General features: G+C 35.7%; 1 protein-coding gene across 1 annotated transcript in view; it reads left to right on the top strand.

Annotated features, from left to right (window-relative positions):
- Positions 1 to 23,356, top strand: part of ARHGAP42 (Rho GTPase activating protein 42) — a 327,325-nt gene that overhangs the window by 169,148 nt on the left and 134,821 nt on the right. The window contains 1 exon segment of the mRNA XM_017887227.1: positions 10,507 to 10,578. Within this exon segment, the coding sequence (XP_017742716.1) occupies positions 10,507 to 10,578 (72 nt within the window).

Raw genomic sequence — 23,356 nt, 5'->3', positions numbered from 1 at the left:
TAGTAAAGATATACTATGTGTGTGTATTAGCTTCTGGTGCTGTTTTTTCTTAGCTGTACAAGTTCCAATTACAATGTTTCCTGTGTTTATTTATATCGAGATAACATGTGACATAAACATCCCAAGTAAGTGTTGTTCCAGGGAAAGTGAACTAGGAAAAGGTAATGTTATGATGCTTACGTTTCTGAAGGAATATCCCTTTTTTCTCATTTCTCAAACTTTAATTGGGTAGAATTATGTGTGAGAAATGCTCCTCCTTTAATAATCTCTTCTTAACCTTCCTGTAGCCGTGCTGATCCTTACCTCATCATTATATTATTTCAAGTAAGCATTTCATAAGCCAAGAACAATCATCATCATTCTACTCAAGTTGACTTTTTATCACATGCGTAAACATGGCATCAGCACAATTCTGAAACTGTGTTTGGGGATGCAATAGAGAGTGTGTATCACTGTTCAAAAAAGATTTTAATAGGGAAAATACCCACTTTTGAAGGTTTAGAAATTAGAAAATATGAAAATAATACATAGGCTACATGGTTCCACTGTCACTTAAGGCTCCTAGGCTACAGATCTATACAGGATATTACTGTACTGAATACTGCAGGCAGTTGTAACACAATGATAAGCATTTGTGTATCTAAACATACTAAACACAGAAAAGGTAATGTGTTGTACTACAATGTCACAACAGCTGTGACATCACTAGGTAACAGGAATTCTTCAGCTCCATTGTAATCTTATGGGTCCTCTAGTATATGCAGTCTTCTTGACCATATATGTTGTGTTGTGGTCATAATGTGGCTGTTATGTTTTATGTATTTATTCAAAAAAACACCTATATTAAGCAACAAATAGTGGTAAAGAGTGCTAACTACACAAGATCTCTTTTATCTAGTTATTAAAGCATCTCTTTTAAACATGTACCTATTAACCTATAACATTTCCAATTAAATATATCTTTTCCAATATTGAAAAGATTAAATTCATTTGTACTTCTTTACACTTAAACTTAATTTTTTACATGTAAAACTTTCTGGTTTCTGAGCTTCCCTAGCAATGCTGGCAGAAACTTCTACTCTAGCACTGGTGACAGTTTTAGCTTCACAAGTCTATCTGGTAGATAGTAGCTTGCTTTCTTTCTGTTTTTTTTTTTTTTTTTTTTTTTTTTGAGATGGTGTCTTGCTCTGTCACCCAGACTTGAGTGCAGTGGCAGGATCTCAGCTCACTGCAACCTCCGCCACCCAGGTTCAAATGATTCTCGTGCCTCAGTCTCCCAAGTAGCTTGGATCACAGATGTGTGCCACCATGCCTGGCTAATTTTTGTATTGTTAGTAGAGACAGGATTTTACCATGTTGGCCAGGCTGGTCTCGAACTCCTGACCTCAGGTGATCCTCCCACCTCGGTTTCCAAAAGTGCTGGGATTACAGGGTGAACCACTGCGCCCGGTCAGGAGATAGTAGCTTTCTATGGTGCTAGGCTGTGAAAGATTCTAAAGATGAACCTAAACACCGAATGAATGATCACAAAATGTTAACTATAAACATTATTTGCTAACAAGAGCAACAGCATTCATGGTACATGCCATTTATATTTAGTCATGTGTTCATAACATTTCAGTCAGCAATAAATCACATACATGATATTGATCCCATAAGATTATAATGGTGCTAAACAATTCCTATCGCCTAATGACATCGTAGGTGTCTTAACATCATAGTGCAATACATTATGTGTTTCTGGTGATGCCAGTGCAGACAAATCTGTACTGCCCATCTATAGAAGTATAGCACCTAGAATTGTGTATAACACAGAGCACTTGATCATGATAATGAACACCTTTGTTATTGGTTTATGTATTACTATACTTTTGATCATTATTTTAGAGTGTATACTTCTACTTATAATAGAACATACAAAGCAGTCTCAGGCATGTTCTTCAGAAGGTATTCCAGAAGAGGGCATTGTCATTGTAAGAGATGACAGCTCCATGTGTGTTATTGCCCCGAAAACATTCTATTAGGGCAAGATGTGGAAGTAGAAGATGGTGATATTGATGATTTAAACTTGTGCAGGCCTAAGCTAATGTGTGTCTTTGTGTCATCAAGTAAAACATAAATTTTAAATAGAAGAAAGTGTATAGAATAAGGATATAAAGAAATAAAATATTCTTATAACGGTATAATGTGTTTTAAGCTTTGACAAGAGTCAAAAGTTAAAAAATTAAAAGTTTAAAAGTAAAAAATTTGCCATAAGCTAAGGTTAATTTATTATTGAAGAAAAGTATTTTTTTATTAATTTAATGTAGTCAAAGCATACAGTGTTTGTAAAATCTATAATCATGTGCAGTAACGTCCTAGGTTTTCACATTCACTCACCACCCAGTCACTGACTCACCTAGAGCAATTTCCAGGCATGCAAGCTCCATTCATGGTAAGTGCCCTGTACAGTGTGCCGTTACAAAAAATCTTTTACACCATATTTTTACTATATTTTTCTAGGTTTAGATATATTTAGATAACACAAATACTTACCTGACCACTGTTAAAGTTGCCTACAGTATTCAGTACAGTAAGGTGCTGTCCAGGTTTGAAGCCTAAGAGCAATAAGCTGTACCATATAGCCTAGGTGTATAGTAGGCTGTACCATCTAGCTTTGTGCAATGCATTCTACAATGTTTGCATGATGACAAAATAGCCTAACGATCCATTTCTCAGAACACATGCCCATTGTTAAGCAATGCGTAGTTACATATTTGGCTCCAGGCAGTGGTAGATTGGGAAAAACTGGCGCTCAGGTGCATGTTATATGCACATGCATGCATACATGTGGCTATGTATGTGTGAGAAATCTGACGTGTAGAGCTTGCTGATTTTCACGGAGTAAATCCTCCCACCTTGGCTGATTTCAACACAAGGTCGCTCACCCAGTACGAGCTGGGAAGAGATGAGCACAAAGGTTCTGTGAGCCACTGTGAGCCTGCTTTAACACACCACTGGCCCCAGACCTCATTTTTCCTCATTTCTCCCTGTATTAGTTAGATCATTCTCTCCTTTGTTTATGTACATCTGTATCCTGCATAATTCCTTCCTTCTTTCCCTCTTCTCTCCTGTCCTCCTCTTTATTCCCATTCTCCCCCACTAATGCACAACTACAATAAGAAATTTAAGAAACTGCATATACACTGGGATATCTTCCATTTTTCTTAAACATTTGGCAATCTGTTATTATCAAAATACTGGACAATTATGATTATATTAACATTCAGCTACTAAAATGCAATTACTATAAAATATGACTTTGCTAATTTAATGAATTTTATTTGCTTTTAAACTGGCAAAGGCTATCAGAGATTTGCTTAAATTCACAAATGAAGAATTTATAAAAGATGAATGATTTTATTTTTTTTCAATCCAAAGATACTCTTAGTAGGGAATACCAAGAAGGATAGAGCACAATTAGCAAGAAGAAATAGCATTAAGTGGGAGGGAGGGAGTGATATAAATTATCACTTTGCTGAAACTCCCTCCCCTTGCTCCCATACACGAAGCCACTTTCCCCCACTCTAAGTTAGGGGTTGGAACATGTAAATAGAAATATTCTTGAGGCCCTAACTAGCTCAGCTTGGGATGTACAGTGTCTCTGATATTTGAGGTGGGAGAATGGGAGGAGGTATATTTTCATGAACATGAGGATATTGACATAAATAAGGCAACTGTGTTATAGGAATATTTTTGCCCATATTAACAAACATAGGAGCATCACTGGAGTGGTCTAGTTGTGCCACCAGAGGTACAAAGTTCAGCAGACCCTGATGTTTCCTTAGAATGTGCGAAGGTAGAGAACCGGCTGAAGTAACTTCACCAGTATCCCTGAAGAACATTTTTACCTAGTCAAATGCAGGAGTGAGTATTTAACCTGTTGGAATGAAACAACTTCAGGGTACTACATTTCTTAAATCTCCCTTTGAGAATACAGGTTCTGAATGACATAACTTTAATATCTTCCTTGTGTGACCTTTGAGTTAATATGGTCTTTTAAAAAATTCTATAAAATTGCTCTCTTAAATGCATACCTTTTGGTCAAAATTAAAAAAAAAAAAAGTATGTTTTTAAAAGTGAATGTATATACAGGTCATTTGGAGTATTATTTTAAGCAGCTTTTAAGATGCCAATTCTAATTTGACCTTTCACATATCTTGATATTTATAGTTGAAAAGAAGTTTGACTTTGTTTTCTGTTTTAGCCTCCAATATTAAAGGGTTATAAATGAAAAGCAGTAATTAGGCTGGTAATAAGTAGATAAGTGGGGAGGCAATGTTATGGTTATGTCTAATATTTGAAAATGTTTCTACAATGCTTAAATGTTTAAAAAGTATTCTTACTTTAATCCCCCATTAGAGATTGCTGAGTAGAAAGGAATAAAGCAAAAGTAGTTTAAGAACAAGAAAGATACAATAAATAACCTACCTTTGTGGTTCAAATAACTTAGTATACAAATAGTTTAATTTTTTACCACCTAGAGTTATGATGTTAATTACATCACAGTGGATTATATGAAATTTTACAATCTACTCTCCTCTCCCACTTTCTCTGCTAGATTCTGTGAAAATGGTCAATTCCTTCTTGGTGGAATGGTTTTCCATTCCTCCACCTTATGAGTATAGATGGTTTTATTAAAAAATAGCAAACTTTAATTTGATTTATATATTTGTCACTAGTTATAAACTCTAGAAGTAGACAGATTGCTTGCCATTTTACCCCTATTAACTACTCTTCTGCAGTTAATAAGCTTTGACATCAAGTATGTGCTAGTGAGATATCACTCTTATACTAAAACTCCAATAGCAGCTTCCTAATTCATTGAAAAAAAAAAAATCTAGAGCACTGCAGTTGGCCTACTCAAAAGAAAGAATTTAATAGGAGGCAATTAATGCTTTATTAATAAATTCTTATGATCATTAGACATAAAGTAAAAAATTTAACCTTTATAAGCAGGCCATGAGATAAGGACATATTATCGTCTTTATTATATAGAAAAGGAAACTTAGTTTGAGTAACTTGATCAAGATTGCATAGTTGTCATGGTTAGGCCAATTAATTAAAAATAAATGGTAGTATTCTCCTGAGAGTGTATTGCTCCTACTTATCTTCTGAAAAACAAGAGGGTATTCTCCAGAAACAATTCTCCAGAAACTTAAGTTAATTTTCCCAATATATTTCCATAAGAAAAGTATTATTGCTGATAAAAATTGAGAAAGATGAAAGTTATATTAAATTCAAGTAAGAGTTAGATCTAACTGATGAGGTCCAATGGAGTGGGATTCATAGTAGAACTCTTTCACTAAGTAGATCCAAAACATTCAAATGCTGAAGTAGCAAGTGACATTCAAGTCAGAATTAAATGAATGACAAGTATCCAGATAGCCTTACACAGCATTTGTTTTTAGATGGCAGTATGTTTTTTTTCAGTCATTTGCTCACATTAAAGGGTATGAAGTAATATGTATTTAGTCTTTGACTTCTGATTATTTATTAATGCAAGATGTGCTCATGTGTCCATCCTGTATACCTCATGTGAGTTTTGGCCATTGAGATCTAGTTTAGTAGTGCTATGGATTTACTGACCTAGAGAAGAATGTCTATATTATATAGCTATGGAGAGTTAAATTGGCCAGTACCTGGGAGTGAATGCCAGGCTAGCACCCCAGATCCCCACCCCTTGCCAGAGCTTCTTCCTAAGAAGCTGTTGAGGAAGGAGGAACTAGATACAGTTTGGGACAAGGCAGAGAAGAGATGCTTGCTTGTAATCAATCAGAAATTAGAACTGTGATGTGATTTTCAGCTGTGATGTGATTCAGTTGTAAATATGAATGGGAAAATAATCCATTCTTTTACATCGAAGACTGTGTAGATATCTTCTGCGTTGATTATGATCGTTTCACTTATTATTACATACCTTTATGGTCTTTCCACTTTGTATTGATTGTTTATATTGACATCTCAACAGGAAATTATTTTTGCAATGAACTCTACCATTTATGTTTTTTGTTGTAAATGGTGTAGCCTATTATAGCCTTAAGCAATTGCTTTAAATAGTACTTTAGAATATCAGAAGTATTGCTTTAAATAGTACTTGAGAATATAATTAAATCTTTGCATCAAAACTGAGTGTTTTATTGCTTTGAAAGTGAGAGGTAAGGAACTGTAATTTTTCGGACATTCTGATGTGTTAACTAATGAGTTGCAAGATATAGGGACATATAGTCATTAATTAGTGATGAGCTTTGACTGGCATCAACATCACTGGATTTTAATCAAAACCTGGAAAGGGAAGAAGTGTAAGAATAAAATTGTTAAGAGACGTACCTTTCAGATTTATTTCATTCCATTGCTACTTTTTTTTAGTGAATAAGTGTGGCAAGATTATCAGCAATGAAAAGCAAGCCCTGCAAGTTCCTATAAGATAGCATTTGAAAATGCATGATCCATAGAAAATTATAATTCGTGATTATGTGGGGAGTAAAAAAGGAAATCCAAACATATTTGGAGAATCATTCTTCAAACCACATGAAAACGTTTCTAGCCATTACTTTTGAATGATTTATGTGCACCCCCTTGTGGCTGTTTATTAGAACCACTTGAAATAGCAAAAGAAAGTGACAGGAAACTTAATTGCCTGGCTTAAATAACCTACCCACAGTTAAAATGCATGGTAAATGCTATATTGCGAAGTATTACCCAATATCAGATTTGCTTTTCTTCTACTGAAAATAAGTGAAATTACCAGTAATTGTTTTTTACTTTAAATGTGAACCAACATCTATAAAAATAAGTTGCTTAAAGCCAAGGTTTAGGTAATGGCTAGTAATTATAAGTTAATTGTTTCTTAATTACCATAATAAGGCATCTTTAATAATTTATCTTATCAATATCTAGGGAGAGTATTAAAATTTATTTTGTATTTTTTCTAAAGCATCTTAGTAAGGTCATGCAAAGTTGCACATTCCACAGATATTATGGGATCCTGAATCTCCTGAACTTTGACTTGATTTTTCCCCCAAGTATTACCCTTCTGGAAGGAATTTCATCAAGCTTGTTTTGTGAATCCGGATGAGAGTTCCATGTGAGTGAAAATTGCATTTCTCTAGATTTATTTTTTAACTTTGCAAGGTTTGTCACCATAGTTGTACTCTAATTCACATTTTAAATAAGCGTTTTCTACCCTCTATATGACATTTTCCTTTCTTATGCAGCAGCAACAGTAACTCTTTTAATCCTGCCAAAATTTTAACACCTTCTTGACTTCAGGATTACTTCAGAATTGGAGGGATTAATCCATATGAGTGACCACTGTGTAGGGATAAAAGTCATGTATTCCCAGGGGGAATGTATAAAGATGAGGCTCACAAGGAGCCAAATTGGTTTGTAAATCCACTTAGTGCCCTTTGAGTGCTGGCATTTTCCATTTTGATCTCTTGAATTTAAATTTACATATTGTGAACAGTAGTCTGCATACAAAAGTGGCATCATATTTCAGAGGTAGAGCCAGGCATTTGTTATAATGGTTTATGGAAAAACGTGGGGTTATCTACTACTGCTAGGCCTCTGGATAAGTTCTGTTATTAATCTGGATTTCAATTTCTAGCTTTGAATAACTACATTTTAAATCATGTAGGGGAAACTGTAAAGACTGCTTAGGACAGTTAGGAATACAGAGTAGATATTCAATTCTTTGAAGAAGTTAACAATTATTGAGAGCCTTCCATATGCAAATCTGTGTTAGTGATTTTTTTCAAAATAATTTATTTTGCTTTTAATTTTTTAAACACTTTAAGAAGTACAGAGATGAAACACTGTGTGTTATCAGTTTTGGCACTGAGATTCAAATGAAGCTGAGTCGAACTTTAACATTCATGTTTTTAATACATTCCAGATCATTTTTTAGATGTTTGATTTCTTTACCCATAAAATATTAACTTTAATCTCTATATTGTGAAGACCTTAGTGTAGTATTTGACACATTAGAAACACTCAAGAAATCATTTATGTTGTTCTTTATCACCCTGTTGGATGTTTTCCCCCCTTCATTTTTTTTTTTTTTTCTGTTTAATACCTTTGCCACTTATTTATTTCTTCCTTTAGTTTCATGGTAAGAGAATGGGAGAAGAAGGAAAAAAAAAAGCAAATCCAAATAACCCAAGAAATGTGAAAGAAATAGAGATAGGAAATTATACTTAGCTCACAGGGTGGCTGTTAATTTTTCTGTTTTGTTATATCATCTGGCTTTTGCTTTATTTTGAGGTCCTATGTATGTAACAGCGAGAGAAGGGGTTTAGCAGAGATGTAAGCCATTGGATGTGAATGTGAGTGCCAAGGTCTTAGTATATGACATCAGCCCATCTACCCCCTTTCACAATCCTTTCCTTCCCAATAAAAATCATCCATTCATATTTATTAGTTCTGCCAATGTGAGATGGGATTTTCTGACATAATATTTCTTTGAGTCTTTCCATGACATCAGTTGTAATTGGAATAAAGTGAAATTAATCGTTGTCTTGATTCTTTCTCTACCAAGCATACTCCCTACCTCATTTGCCCCAATTCTGATGTGTTACCAAAGTTCCAGTGGCTGAGGCCAAAACCTTAGTTTCTCCATGGATTCCCCTCTCTTTCTCCTTCTATGCAATTTGTCATTGAGTCGTTTTGTGTCTTCCATAGAACTGTCTCTGGAATTCCTGCTATGCATCTGTCAATACTACAGGAACCCAGCCTCCTTCCTTATCACTTCCAGATTTGAATTTCTCTCCCAGCCATTTAGCTGGCTTTAAATACATTAGCTCATGCTTGTGAAGGACTTATTGCAATTTCCAGCATAAAGTAAACATTCAATAAATAGTAGCCTTTATTGTTGCTATTACTCCAAATTACACAAAAGTACTGATTGATACTGTTTTTCCCCTTATGCAAACTTAACTTTAAAGGTGGAGTCAGCTATGTATTGCCTCTGTACAATCTGGATGTGTGTGTGTGTGTGTGTGTGTGTGTGTGTGTGTGTGTGTCTATGTGTGTGTATGTATGTAATTGGGGGTTTTAATGAGGGCAAAGAGGTTTTAGAGAGATAATTAAAAGTGAGCTATTTTACTGCTATTTCTAATAATCTCTTCCCAGTAGGACACCTGCACAGTCTATCTGGAGGTCTGTCTGTCTGAGCTCAGAAATGGGGATTAGGTGATGGATGTCAGTGGTATCTCCAGTTGGCTCTCATTGTCTGGGACAAGATTTTTTGCCTATTCATCTAATTTCTATGCTTTCACAGCATAGGATTTTGGTCTTCTTTTCAAGATCTGTCATTCTCATTTTTCTGCAAATTGAAGATTAACAGGATCATGGATAGTGTTGTCAACACGCTAGTTTTATTTTTTATTTTGTATATTATCTGTGTGCATTTTTAGATGATGGACTTTAAGAAATTAAACTTGACTAGAGATAAACCAGTTTGATGAAAATAAGGAAAGTGACACTTTTATTGAAATGCATTTATTTTGATATAATTTCAAACTTACAAAACAGTTAGAAAAATAGTACATGGAGCACCTGTATACCCTTTAACCTATTTTAAAGTAGAATAATATATTTTAAAATAAGAGTTTTCTCTCTTTATCCTGGTATTTGCTAATTATGTAATAGATTTTGTTCAGTTGTCATAATTGTAGAATAAATTATAAATTTTGTGACTGGGCCTCCTCTTTATTTTAATGCTTTCTAAAGGCTGTTTTTTAAAAGAACATCCCCTTCCAGAATAATGGTATCCTTAGGAATTTTGGTCTGCTTGCATTCAGTTGCTGGTCTTCATATCTTGCACTCCCATTGCAGTAGTCTTACAGATTAATATAGAAAGATGTATTTGTTTTAAAGTTTAAGTAAATCTCAATGTGGAATTTGGGGCTAAAATATGTTTTCATTGAAATGAAATCAAATGCTATTTTAGTCAGGTTGGAAACATTATGAGAATGTTCAGGCAAACCTCAGTTCCTCATTATGAGGAATCTAATTAAATAGGGGAAAAATAAGCCTTATTTTGCAGCTGTAGAATTCTGCCATTCTAATGGCAAAATGGAAGAGCTTTTATATAGTTTAATTTTAAAATGATGCTTGAACTGGCTACATTAAACCAGTGTAATTATAGATATTTGTAAATTTAATACCCAATGTGCTGTTTCTTAGTTAAGTCTTAGAAGAAGAAATTTAAGTATTCAAACCAAGATTTCACCACGACAAGTACTTATTTTCGTATGTTTCACATTGTTATTAGGATCAAGGGAAATAATATGTGAAAACAGCTTAATTATAAAGTAGAAAAACTGTATATAACATGTAAGTTGTTTTTATAGATGCAAACAAAACAAAACAGTCTATTTGATACGAAGGATAAAGCAGCCATTTTTTCAATGTTGTTGGCATGAAACTCTGCGAGATTTAATATATGTGCATTTTTTATTTCAGATCCAAAATGCTAATGATGTATTAATTGCACCACTTGAGAAATTTCGAAAAGAACAGATAGGTGCAGCAAAAGTAAGTGTTACATTTTATTATTCTTTAGATATTCTCCTGATAATTAAAGATGACATAATTTCAGATGTTAACATTTTTGAAATTAGAATGACCTTTTAAAAAATTTTGCACATCATTTTAAACTTTTTGCATAGAGCCTATTACAAAAGACTGGACTTCTTTTAGACATAAAAGATATTATTCTACTGAGTAGATAAAAAACATGTTATAAATGAGTTCTTCCTATCCCAACAATTGTAGGAATTAACTATTTTGAAGACAGGGTGAAACTATGAGGAACTCTCTTCCTAAATAAATTAAAAATTAGGGACTGGGCACATTGACAATTCAAGCAATGATTATATGATAACTTTTAATATTCTTTGTATTTCTTATTAACAAAAATATGTGTTTGTGAAAAAATTTAGAAATGTTTGTCACAAAGCCTTTTTGTTAATGTTTAATTGACTATGGACCAATTAAATTTTTTCTGATTCTAATAATCTGAAATTTGCCTGCATCCTCATTCTTAGAGCCATATTTTAACCACTTGTGCAACATCATGGGAGCATATAAAACTTAAGGTTTCTAAAATAGAACTAATCATCTCCTCTCCCATCCTTCCCTCATTCTTACCCTGTTTGAGTTTTCCTTTTAGTCAATGTCGTATCCCTTCCCCATTCAAGCAGTGCTGTCCATTCTAATGCAGAATTATTTCTACTCCTTTCCTCCTTACCTCTGTCTGAAATATTTGAAATAGCCTACTAATTGATCTCCATACCCTCCTTCTAATATATTAACAAATTTTCACCATCTTCAATTATGTCATTCTTCCAATGATGAATCCTTCTGTGATTCTGCTTGACAGTTTAATTTTGATTTTGAAAGCTTTGCACAACTTGGAATTTTGAACTTTGCTACCTTTCAGTGTACTCCACCAGCAGGCATAATTTTCTGTTCACCGGTCTCTGTATATACCTGACACTAATCATGTCTTTGCCAAACTTTTCCCTCTCTCTGGAATACTTCTTACACTTCACTTTTTGAAGTCTTGCCAGATTTCATATCCCAGCACCAGAAACAAGCCTTCCTTATATAGGCCTTTCTCATGCAGATGTTCCCCTCCCAGAATCTATTTGGTTTCCTTTTCATAGGATTGAATAGCCTTTACACATATTTCTCGTAAGAAGTTAACACAGTTGGCCTTGATAAGAATTTTATGTACATTTCTCCACCAATTGTGAGCAATTTTCAAGTGAAGGACTAAAATCAGAACCATTTTTATGTTAATTAATTCAGCAAATATTTATCAGTCTCATGGTTGGCTCACACGTGGCATGCATGGTGTTTGATAAGATGAACGGATGTAGCTGTAAACAAATCAGAGATGTTTCTTGCACGTATGTCCCTATTAACTTTCGTGAAAAACAGACATAGACGTAATTACAAATATATTGGGGATTGTGATGCAAAAGTACAGAGTGCTTTACAAGGGCATAATTAATGGATCTGAACTTGTCCAGGAAATCAAGAAATGTCTTCTGCAAGAAGTATTAGGTAGAGACCTAAGTCATGAGGAAGAAAAAGGGGACCCAATGGTGGGAAGGGAAAACAACTTACAAATATTCCAAAAAAGGGAATGGAATATGGGACTGAATAAAGGTTTTCTTGGTGGAGGAGGGAAGAGCCTCGTGTTTTAGTAGAAGAAAGTCTAGTGTGTTTGGAGCACAGTGGACCCTGGAGGCAGAGGCCACATGTGCAGCTTTATAAATGACTCACAGTATTTTACTCCCTAGCCTAAGGCCAGTGATAAGCAATAGAAATGTTAGCGGGAGAGTGATATCATATTTGTATTTTAAATGTCATTCTAGCTGCGTATCATGCATGGATAGGAGTAGGACAGACTACCTGGGCAAACCAGTTTTGGGGCTGGCGGTTAGTGGCTTTAGATAAGGAGGGTGAAAGTAACTGTGGGGACAAGGAGAAGTAAGAAAGCTATTTTAGAGGTGAAATGACAATAGTAGGAAGTGGGTTACCCCCTGGAAATTTAGGAGGAGGAGGTTTCAGGAAAACGTCTCTCTGGATTTCAGGTTGCATAATTGGGTGGTTCTTGAACCACTTACTGATATAGGCAACATTTATGTTGGATGGCAATGATGGAAAGCTGAGTTTTTAGTCATGATGAGTGAAATTTAGGCTCCTCTGAGACATCCATGTGATGTTGAATTAGCAGGTGTGTGTTCAGATCTGAACTAGAAACAAACACTTGGGAATTCTGTCTTCTAGGTGTTTATTGAAGTCATGGGAGTAGATTAGATCCCGTTAAGAAAGAATAGAGCGAGAAGTGAAGAGGACCTAGGACGCTTATAACCTAAGAACTGTCTCAACACTTGATGTTTAGGGGAAAAAAGACAGGAAAGGAGGCTGAGAAGGAAGGAACAAAAGAAAGAGGAAATGACAAGAATATGGTGTCCTAGCACAAGGAGAGTCTTTTCAAAATTAATAATAGCTAATTTTTATTGGCAGGGACTTTCAGTGAAGATCTGTGACCTAATTAAATAGTCACGAGCAAACTGTGAGGTGGGTACTAGTGTTATACCTGCTTACAAATGAGGAAAATGATGGGGTGACCTGCAGCAAATCACAGAGCTGATCTGAAATCACAGAGCTGATCTGAAACAGTCAGCGTGGTCCCCAAATGAAGCCATTTTACTTCAGAGCCTTGACTTAAACAATATTTCACTTCATCAATGTTGTTTTTATAAAATTGAATTAGAACTTTGTGAAAATTATTTCCCTAGTACACATATTCCAAATTTTCTAGCCCCAAAAAGAGTAAGTTTCATCTGTTTGGGAATTATCTTTTTCTTACGTGGAGGTTTAAGTTATCTTACAGTTGCAGTGGCAGGAGTCTTAATAACATTTTATTTTGTTTCGTAAACTTCTTAATTGCAGGACAGATCAACTGAGAACACCCATCAGTATATACTATGCCTTTACCTATTCACTGGAAGGTTAAATTTGTGATTAAATGAAGCTGGTCTTGAGTATTAACATTATTAATTTAGTGTTTTGGTGGTGGTGATTCTGTGTATTTTATCTGCCTGATGCATTTAGTACTAAATTATTTCTAAGCTGCCAAGTAGTTCTTGCTTAGTAAAGTGAATAGTGAATTAAAAACAGGCATGTTTGTCCGGGTGTGGTGGCTCATACCTATAATCCTAACACTTTGGGAGGCTGAGGCGGGTGGATCATCTGAGTCTGGGAGTTTGAAACCAGTCTCCTGACCAACATGGAGAAACACCATCTCTACTAAGAAAATACAAAATTAGCTGGGTGGGGTGGTGCATGCCTGTAATCCCAGCTACTTGGGAGACTGAGGCAGGAGAATTACTTGAACCCAGGAGGTAGAGGTTGCAGTGAGCCGAGATCATGCCATTTCACTACAGCCTGGGCAACAAGAGCAGAAGTCTATCTCAAAAAACAGAACAAAAAACAAGCAAACAAAAAAACAAAAAAATAAAACAACAACCAAAAAAACAGGCATGTTCTTCCCAAATATATGTATAGATCAATTTTCTTTTGGCATTGTGGAATAAACATACATGAAAGTACTTACTTTTTTCTATTACTTCACTCTCGTTTACTTAGGTATTTTCTTATTTGGTGCATAAAGTTAATTCTAAAAGTGACACTCCGCAGCTTTTCAGCCTTTGCCTTGAAGATTTCCCACAAGCGTGTTTGGGCTGATTAGCCAGCTGGAAGGCAGGGCCGTTGATTAAGCATAGAATCTTCCACTGCAGTCAGCGACCTCTTCAGCTTGGTCCACATAGGCAAAACAGAGTGGAAAATGCTGAGTCAAAGTGGCCCTTGCCTTACAACCAGATGATCCTATTTAACTGCAGTGGATAAGATCCGTGGACCACAAACATTTCCTTTGTCGTGTATTCTATGGCACTTTGAGACACCTGGTACTTCACTGTGAAAGTAAGGCTCTTGGTAAGTTACAGTTGTGGGCAAGAAGCATCGTGCATCCGTGAGAGGCGTTAGAAAAGATTAGTAATGGGGTTGTTGAACTGAAGGACAGAAAGAAATGGGTTCTGCTGTTTCAGATACTTGGAGATTAGGAGAATTATCTATAAACAGTTGTCAAGGATGTATTTATTTAAAGTTTCTTAGTAAGTTGGTATATTCAGAATGAAATTGTGTTACAGGCCAGACATATTGCATGTGTCAGAGGCTTAGATTGAATGTTTGGTTTCTCCTGACCCACTGCTGCTTTAAGTTCTAGAATACTAGTGGAAAGTAGGTATTCAGAATGCTTGATGTCAACTCTATGAATTTCCACCATAGGAATATATCCATAGTAGTCATATTAGGTTGATGCAAAAGTAATGGCAAAAACGACAATTACTTTTGCATCAACCAAATAGTATAGAGTGGGATGGATCATAACTGTTTTTTGGATGCTTTATGAATAAATTGACAATTCTATTTCCATTACCATGACTGTATTGGAAACTTCGTTGTTCTCAGAGTTAATTGATTGTAAGGTCCTCTCTGTACTTTATATGCCTGTTGCTACGTAGACCAGCTGACTCCAAAGTATAGATAGAGCTGTATGTCTGAGGTTGTTTGTTTGTTTGTTTGTTTTTTGGGATGGAGTCTCACTCTGTCACCCAGGCTGGAGTGCAGTAGTGCAATCTTGGCTCACTGCAACCTCTGCCTGCCGGCTTCACGTGATTCTCCTGCTTCAGCCTCCTGAATAGCTGGGACTACAGGTACCCACCACCATGCCAGGCTAATTTTTGTGTTTTTAGTAGAGACAAGATTTCACCATGTTGGCAAGGCTGGTCTCGAACTCCTGACCTCAAGTGATCCACCCGCCTTGGCCTCCCAAAGTGCTGGGATTACAGTCGTGAGCCACTGTCCCCGGCCTTTGTGTGTTTCTAATCAAAGATAATACACTGTGGAAAAACAAATGTATGTTTATAAACATACATACATACATACCAGAGTATTACATATGTTTAGTGATGGAACTTGCGCTAAGGAGGCCAAAGGCTCATCTTCCACATACAGATGTATATTATACAGAAACAAACTGGGAAGAGACGTGGTGGCCCAGTGAAGATCAGAACTCAGTTCCTCAAACCAGAAGCCCTTCTACTCCCTAGAGCAACTCTGTTGTGAAATACTTCATTTTCTTTACCTTTAACAAGTAAATGGTTTAGTGTGAAATATCTTAGTTATCAAAAGGTTTTCAAATATGCCCAAACCTACCCATTTAACCAAGCATAGTTAATATGTTTCCCTTACTTTTGAAATTCCCCTTGATGCCCAGGGTCCCCAGTACACAATAGGCAATTAATGCTGACTTGTTTCATTAGAGATAAGAAACTTGGGAAATACTGCCCATGAAAGTTAAAGGATACATTTTTATTTCTATGAGAAATGTTCTGTGAGACATTGGTTTTATTTTAATAAGACTTTAATAAAAATCATATGAACATTCTTTATGGTTTTTATATAGAAATCAACAATATATTGCTAGTCATTTTATAATAGAACTTGATTTCTTATATTGTTTTCATGTTGAAGACTGGAATGGAAACCGATAATTCTGGTCCCTTTGTTCTGTCCATTGCAGAGTTTGTTTCTGTCTCTGAACATTTGTTTATTATTTTAAACATGCCTTATACATGCAGTTATTTTAGCATGTAGTATCCAAAAAACTATACATAGTTGTCACAATTCCTGTTTCAGTCTTAGATTTCTGTCATGTGAAAAGTGACTGCAGTCTAACTTGTCTCAAAATAAAAATAGCTTAGAGAACTAAGAAGTATTACAAATGCCTCACTCAACTCGAGCAGAGTTGCAGGATACAAAATCAATGAAAACAGGTAGCTTTCCAATGTAATACTATTAATTAACTATCCAAAAGGAAAATTGAGAAAACAATCCCCTTTATAATAGCAATAATAAAATTAGGTGCAAAGTTAACAAAGGAAGCAAAAGATCTGTATATAGGCAGGTTCCTTGGAAATAGATTTTGTAGATTCAGTTCCAGACCACTGGCCTAAAACAAATATCCCAGTGAGTCACACATATTTTTTATTTCTTAGAGCATATAAAAGTTATATTCACACTATACAGTAGTCTCTTAAGTGTGCATAGTGTTATATCTAAAAATCAACATACATACCTTATTTAAAAAATACTTCATTGCTAAAATATGGTAACAATTATCTGAGCCTTTAGTGAGTTGCATTCATTTTTCTGGTGGATGATCTTGCCTCGATGTTGGTAGCAGCTGACTGTAAGGGTGGTGGTTGCTGAAGGCTGGGGTGGCTTTGGCAGTTTCTTAAAAGAAGACTACAGTGAAGTTTGCTTCATAGGTTGACTCTTTCATGAAAGTATTTTCTGGAGTGTGCGATATTGCTTTTTGATAGCATTTTACCCATAGTAAAACATCTTTTAAAATTGTAGTCCGTTCCCTCAAACACTGCCTCTGCCTCATCAATTAAGTACATGGAATATTCCAAATCCTTTGTTGTCATTTCAACAATATTCACAAGGAATAGATTCTATCTCGAGGAACTAGTTTCTTTGCTCATCCGTAAGAAGCAATTCCTCATCCTTTAAGTTTGATCATGAGATTGCAGCAATTCAGTCTTGTCTGCAGGCTCCTCTTCTAATTCTAGCTCTCTTGCTGTTTCCACCACATTTGCAGGAAGTTCCTCCACTGAAGTCTTCAAACCTCTCCAAGTCATCCATAAGGATTAGAATCAACTTCTTCCATGAATCATAAATGTAGTCAATGGCTTCTAGAGTGGTGAATCCTTCCAGAAGGTTTTCAATTTACCTTGCCTAGATCTATCAGAGAAATCACTGTCTTTGACAATGATAGCCTTATTGTGTTAGTCTGTTCTCGCACTGCTATGAGTAACTACCTGAGACCAGGTAATTTATGAGGAAAAGAGGTTTAATTGACTCACAACCAGGTACAGGAAACATGGTTGTGGAGGCCTCAGGAAACTTACAATCATGGGGGAAGGGCAAAGGGGAAGCTAGCACCTTCTTCACATTGCAAAGCAGGAGGAAGAAAGAGAACAAAAGGGGAAGTGCTACACACTTTCAAACAACCAGGTCCCATGAGAGCTCACTCTCATGAGACTAGCAAGGGGGAAATCTGCCCCTATGATCCAGTCATCTACCAGCAGGCCCCTTCTCCAACACTGGGAATTACAGTTTGACATGAGATTTGGGTGGGAACACAGAGCCAAACCACATCAGTTATGAAATGTATTTCTTTAATCATAAGACTTGAATGTCAAAATTACTTCTTGATCCATGGGCTGCAGAACAGATTTTATGTTAGCAGTCATGAAAGAACATTAGTCTACTTGTATATCCATCAGGGTGATCAGGTAAATTGGCGATGAGTAGTTCTATATTTAAAGGAATCGAATCTTTTTTTCTTAGCAAAAGTCTCAAGAGTGCACTTAAAATATTAAGTAAACTACACTATAAAAAGATGTGCTATCATTCAGGCTTTGTTTAACCTTTCTAGAGCACAGGCAGAGTAGATTTAGCATACATCTTAAGGGCCCTAGGATTTCTGAATGGTAAGTGAGCATTGGCTTCAACTTAAAGTCACCAGCTTCATTAGCCCCTAACAAGAGAGTCAGCCAGTCCTTTGTTGCTTTGAAGCCAAACATTGACTTCTCTTCTCTAGCTATGGAAGTCCTGGATGGCATCTTCTTCTAAGAAAAGGCTGTTTTGTCCACATTGAAAATCTGTTGTTTGGTGTAGCCACCTTCATCTATGATTTTAGCTAGATCTTCTGGATAACTTGCTGCAGCTTCTACATCAGCATTTGCTGCTTCACCTGAGACGTTTATGTTAGGATATGGCTGCTTTTCTTCCCCATGAACCAACCTCTGCTAGCTTCAAACTTTTCTTCTGCAATTTCCTTATTTCTCTCAGCCTTCATGGAATTGAAGCGAGTTAGGACCGTGCTCTGGATGAGGCTTTGGCTTAAGGGAATGTTGTGGTTGATCTTCTGTCTAGACCCCTAAAACTTTTTCTTCATATTTGCAATAAGTCTGTTTTGATTTCTTAACCATTTGTGTGTTCACTGGAGTAGCACTTTTGATTTCCCTCAACAACTTTTGTATTCACAGCTTGGCTGACTGGCACAAGAGGATTAGCTCTTAGCTTCTGTCAGCTTTCAACATACCTTCCTCACTAAGCTTAATCATTTCTAGCTTTTGATTTGAAATGGTAGACATATGACTTTTCCTTTCAGTTGAACACTTGGAAGCCATTGTACGGTTACTAATTGGCCTAATTGTGTGTCAGGGAAGAGGGAAGCTGGAAGAGAGAGAGAGAGACAGAGAATGTCCAATTGGCAAAGCAGGCAGAACACATGCAGTATTTATCAGTTAAATTCACTGTTTTATATAGGTGTGAGACCATGGAGTCCCAAAACAATCACAATAGTAGTATCAAAGATCCCTGATCACAGATCATCATGACAAATATAATAATCATAAGAAAGTTTGAAATATTATGAGAGTTAGAAAGTTGTGACACAGAGACATAAAGTGAGCATCGTTTAAAAAATGGCACTAATAACCTTTTCAGACACATGGTTGCCTCAAACCTTCAATTTGTAAAAAATGCAATATCTAATGTACAATAAAACAGAGTAATAAATGAGTCATGACTGTCCTTATAGTTCCCTTTATTACAACTTCTGTCAGTGGCACTTATGTATATGCGGTTGCAGAATTATTCACTTTATTTGATCATCTTTTTTAACAATAGTAGTACTTGACCCTTTATTTTAGTTAACTAAATGTTGCCTTAAGCACTTTAATTGTAAACTTACTTAATCCTCACAACCAGCCTATTAAATAAGATACCTGTTAAACTCATTTTATAGGTAAAGAAACTGAAGTGAAAGGAAGTTAAGCAAATGGACCAAGGTAATCTAACTAGTAAGGAGTAGAGTCAGATTTTAAACAGAAATGAGATAAAACATATAGTTCTTTAATAGCACATTTGGTGCACAGAAGACATTCCTCTTCTCCTTAAATAAGGAATACTGATGAGCTCATTTGGATAGTGAGATAGTGTCTTATAATATCAGCAGCAAGTTCTATATTGTTATCTTAACTTGAAATCAAACCCTGGCACTTACTGGAAGTATAAACTTAGACATTCTAGTTGCCTTTTCTAAGCTTTAATTTCCCCATATGAAAAATGGAGAAAATAATACAACTACCTTCATGGGATTGAAATAGCTTAGACATTTCATATAATTTGTTTAGCATAGTTTCTTCCACATAGTAAGCACTAAAATGTTAATTGTTTTTATTTTATAATCATTCATAATTATTGCTATTATAGACGTTCTGTCAGTGTAACCAAAGTATCATTGTAAAAATGATGAAGTCATCGTGCATGTAGATTAGTTCACCTTATTTTGTTTCATGGTCACACTTTATCAATATTAAAAAATCAACGTGGAGACGACAACAACAAATCTGGGTTAATTTTTGAATATTGATAAAGTGTGGTTCACAGGGGTACCTAGCAAGAAGGCATCTAGATGGACATTACTTATAACTAATGACACTATACAACTTATTGAACATTATTAGATATAGTGTTCCATATATAGCCCTCCTTAGAGCACTCTTATAAAGTAGAAGGTATCATCATTTTTCAGGTAGAATGATGAAGGAGCATTGCCAGCCACCAAGAGATGAATATATACTGTAGGTGAAATTTGAATCCAAGTTCTTTTATACTTAATTCAATAACCTTGACACTATACCATACCTGCATCCTTTAAAGGAATGTACATCTTTCCTCTTTTTTTTTTTTTTTTTCCTTTGTAGTTCATAGTGTGTTTTCTCCAACTTTACAACATCCTTGTGAGGTATCAGCCCTGACCCCATTAACATCAATGGAAGAACAAACCAAATGACATCTCCTGGACACTGTTAGTCAGTAGTTCTTTCTGCATTTAATGTTTCTATGCCAGTCATTGCAGATGCTGAGCGTTACTCAGGACACTGAGGCAGGAGAATCACATAGAGTTACAATTTTAGATAGGAACACAACCAAGAAGCCATTCTATTGGAAAGTTTTTAAATTCAAATCAATATATATATATATCATTATATATTAAATACATGCATACATACATCCTTATATGGATTATTATAGCTTTAAGTGGTTCCTCTATGCTTAGATAGGAAAATAAGCTCTTATAATTTAATTGTACTCACATTGTAGATAAGATTTCACTATTTTACTCTCCTAATGATGCCTTATTTTGATGCCTAAAGACCAATACTTACGAAATGTTTTAAGCTTCCCTCAAAATTTTATTTTCCAGAAGATCTTTATGCTATGTTTTAGGTCAAGTATGCATTTTTTAAAATTAATACTATTTGCAAGTGCCATACATAAGTAGTTATTGGCTGTGCAATACAGTGGAGCCTCATTTATGTCATTGTTGATGTCTGTGTGAGAGATCTTGAGATTGAAATCTTGCTATACAATAAGATTATTTTCATTTTTCAGTGATCAACCCTCTTGAGTGAGAGTCCAGCCTGTTTTCTTGCAATGAAGTCTTCTCTGTAGTAGATCCAGTTATTTATAGTAAATCTGGAGGAGGGAGAAATCTCAGTTGACTGAAGAAAATTTTCTAGGTCTCTTGCTTTTAGTAGAGCCAATAGTGAGGAGTTAAGCTCTGCTTGAAACATCTCCATAGCACACAATTTCCCTGTGAACTTTGTATCTTCTCTACATAACAAGGGGATGTTCTTGGTTTAAGAGCTGGTGCTTTTATCTGTAGGTACATTCTTTCCTCTACCTCATTTCCCTGGCTGCCCTGCTGCAGAAGAATTTGCTATAGAGAATTTATTCTAAATGTATTCCATGATACTCAGTTTGGCCCTGACATTGCTATACGCATTACTATTTTTACTTATAGCTTCTTTGTTCAGGGTCATTGTGGTTCCAGTAGTCTTTGAAGTGGTCTGGAAGCTATATGTTATTTCTGCTTTTCAAACTTAAATGGTGAGAAATATTCTAAAGTACTTAGGAAACCTCATATTGACTTCCTTGGAAAACATAAACAAGTACTCAATAAAATTGGAAACATTGTATTTCACACTTATGTTTTAGAGTTCAAAGTTACAGATACAAACAGGAGTATGTTTCAAGTGTTTGCAATCAATAGATTTGTAGGGCTCATCATTTGATGTTAACCACAGAGCTTTGATAAAGTGACAACCGTCAGTGAGTTAAGCCATTCTGTGTTTAATTTTATTCTGTAATTGTTGATTGGCTGTTGAGAAAACACAGATATCAGAGTTTATTATCAGAGTGATCTAAGAAAGAAGGTTAAAAAAAAGGATCTTCCAAATAATTGTAATAAAATACTTTTGTATACCTTATAATCTATTCTTTGGTACTGTTGTAAATAAATTGTACCAGCATTTGAATTTTAAGTGTTTTATTGGGTTGTTCCTACTACCGTCACCAACATTCTATGTGTATTAAATTAGTATTAAAACTTTATAATATACATGGAAGTAATTGGAAACCATCTAAGGACTATGAATCAGTGAGGCAAACATTTAGAATCTGTCTATAGATTTAAAAATTAAATTATGAACCTCAGCCTGTTTCCAGTATAAAAATTAACTAAAACCGGCTGGGCATGGTGGCTCATGCCTGCAATACTAGCACTTTGGGAGGCAGAGGTTGGTGGATCACTTGAGGTCAGGAGTTTGAGACCAGCCTGGCCAACTGGTGAAACCCCATCTCTACTAAAAATACAAAAATTAGTCAGTCATCGTGGTACATGCCTGTAATCCCAGCAGGAGATTGAAGCAGGAGAATCACTGGAACCTAGGAGGTGGAGGTTGCAGTGAGCCGAGATTGTGCCACTGTACCCTAGCCTGGGTGACAGAGAGAGACTCTTTCTTTAAAAAAAAAAACAAAACAAACAACAACAACAACAACGAACCTCAGCCTATTTCCAGTATAAAAATTATCTAAAACCTTTTTTTACATCAGAAATACATAAAATTTTCATGTCTGTTCTACCAACAAAATGTATTGACCACCTGTTTGTCAAAGCTGCCAGGATTAGAATCTACAAGGAAGTGTCAGCATTTGCTGAACATCCCTGTTAGATTAATTTGTTCTGTTTGTTAGATGGAGTTTCACTCTCATTGATCAGGCTGGAGTGCAAAGGTGCCATCTTGGCTCACTGCAACCACTGCCTACTGGGTTCAAGAGAATCTCCTGCCTTAGCCTCCTGAGTAGCTGGGATTACAGGCATGTGCCATCACACGCAGCTAATTTTGTATTTTTAGTAGAGACAGGATTTCTCCATGTTGGTCAGGCTGGTCTCAAATTCCCGACCTCAGGTGATCCACCCACCTTGGCCTCCCAAAGTGCTGGGATAACAGGCGTGAGCCACCGCGCCCAGCCTTGTTCCTTTATTCTTAACATGACACTGTTCCTATTTACCTAACTCTTGTTCTGTATAAACGGCTCCTATTTTTCAGTGTTCTTGTTGAAATTTAGCAATGAAAATGGAAGCCCCCAAAGAGTATCTGGATACTATAGCATTTTTAAAAATAGTACATTTATATTGATCAGCAAAATTATTTATCTTATTGCTCATGTCATATTATTTATTCAGACGAAAATAAAATTGCAGCAGCCCTTAAGGTGCAGCCTTTTGATCCTTTCCTTGCCTAGT

Source organism: Rhinopithecus bieti, unplaced genomic scaffold, assembly GCF_001698545.2.
Source record: "Rhinopithecus bieti isolate Rb0 unplaced genomic scaffold, ASM169854v2 scaffold_14936, whole genome shotgun sequence".
NCBI classification, from domain to species: Eukaryota; Metazoa; Chordata; class Mammalia; order Primates; family Cercopithecidae; genus Rhinopithecus; species Rhinopithecus bieti.
The sequence above is the reverse complement of the archived record's forward strand: the minus strand, read 5'-3'. Positions and strand labels throughout refer to the sequence as shown.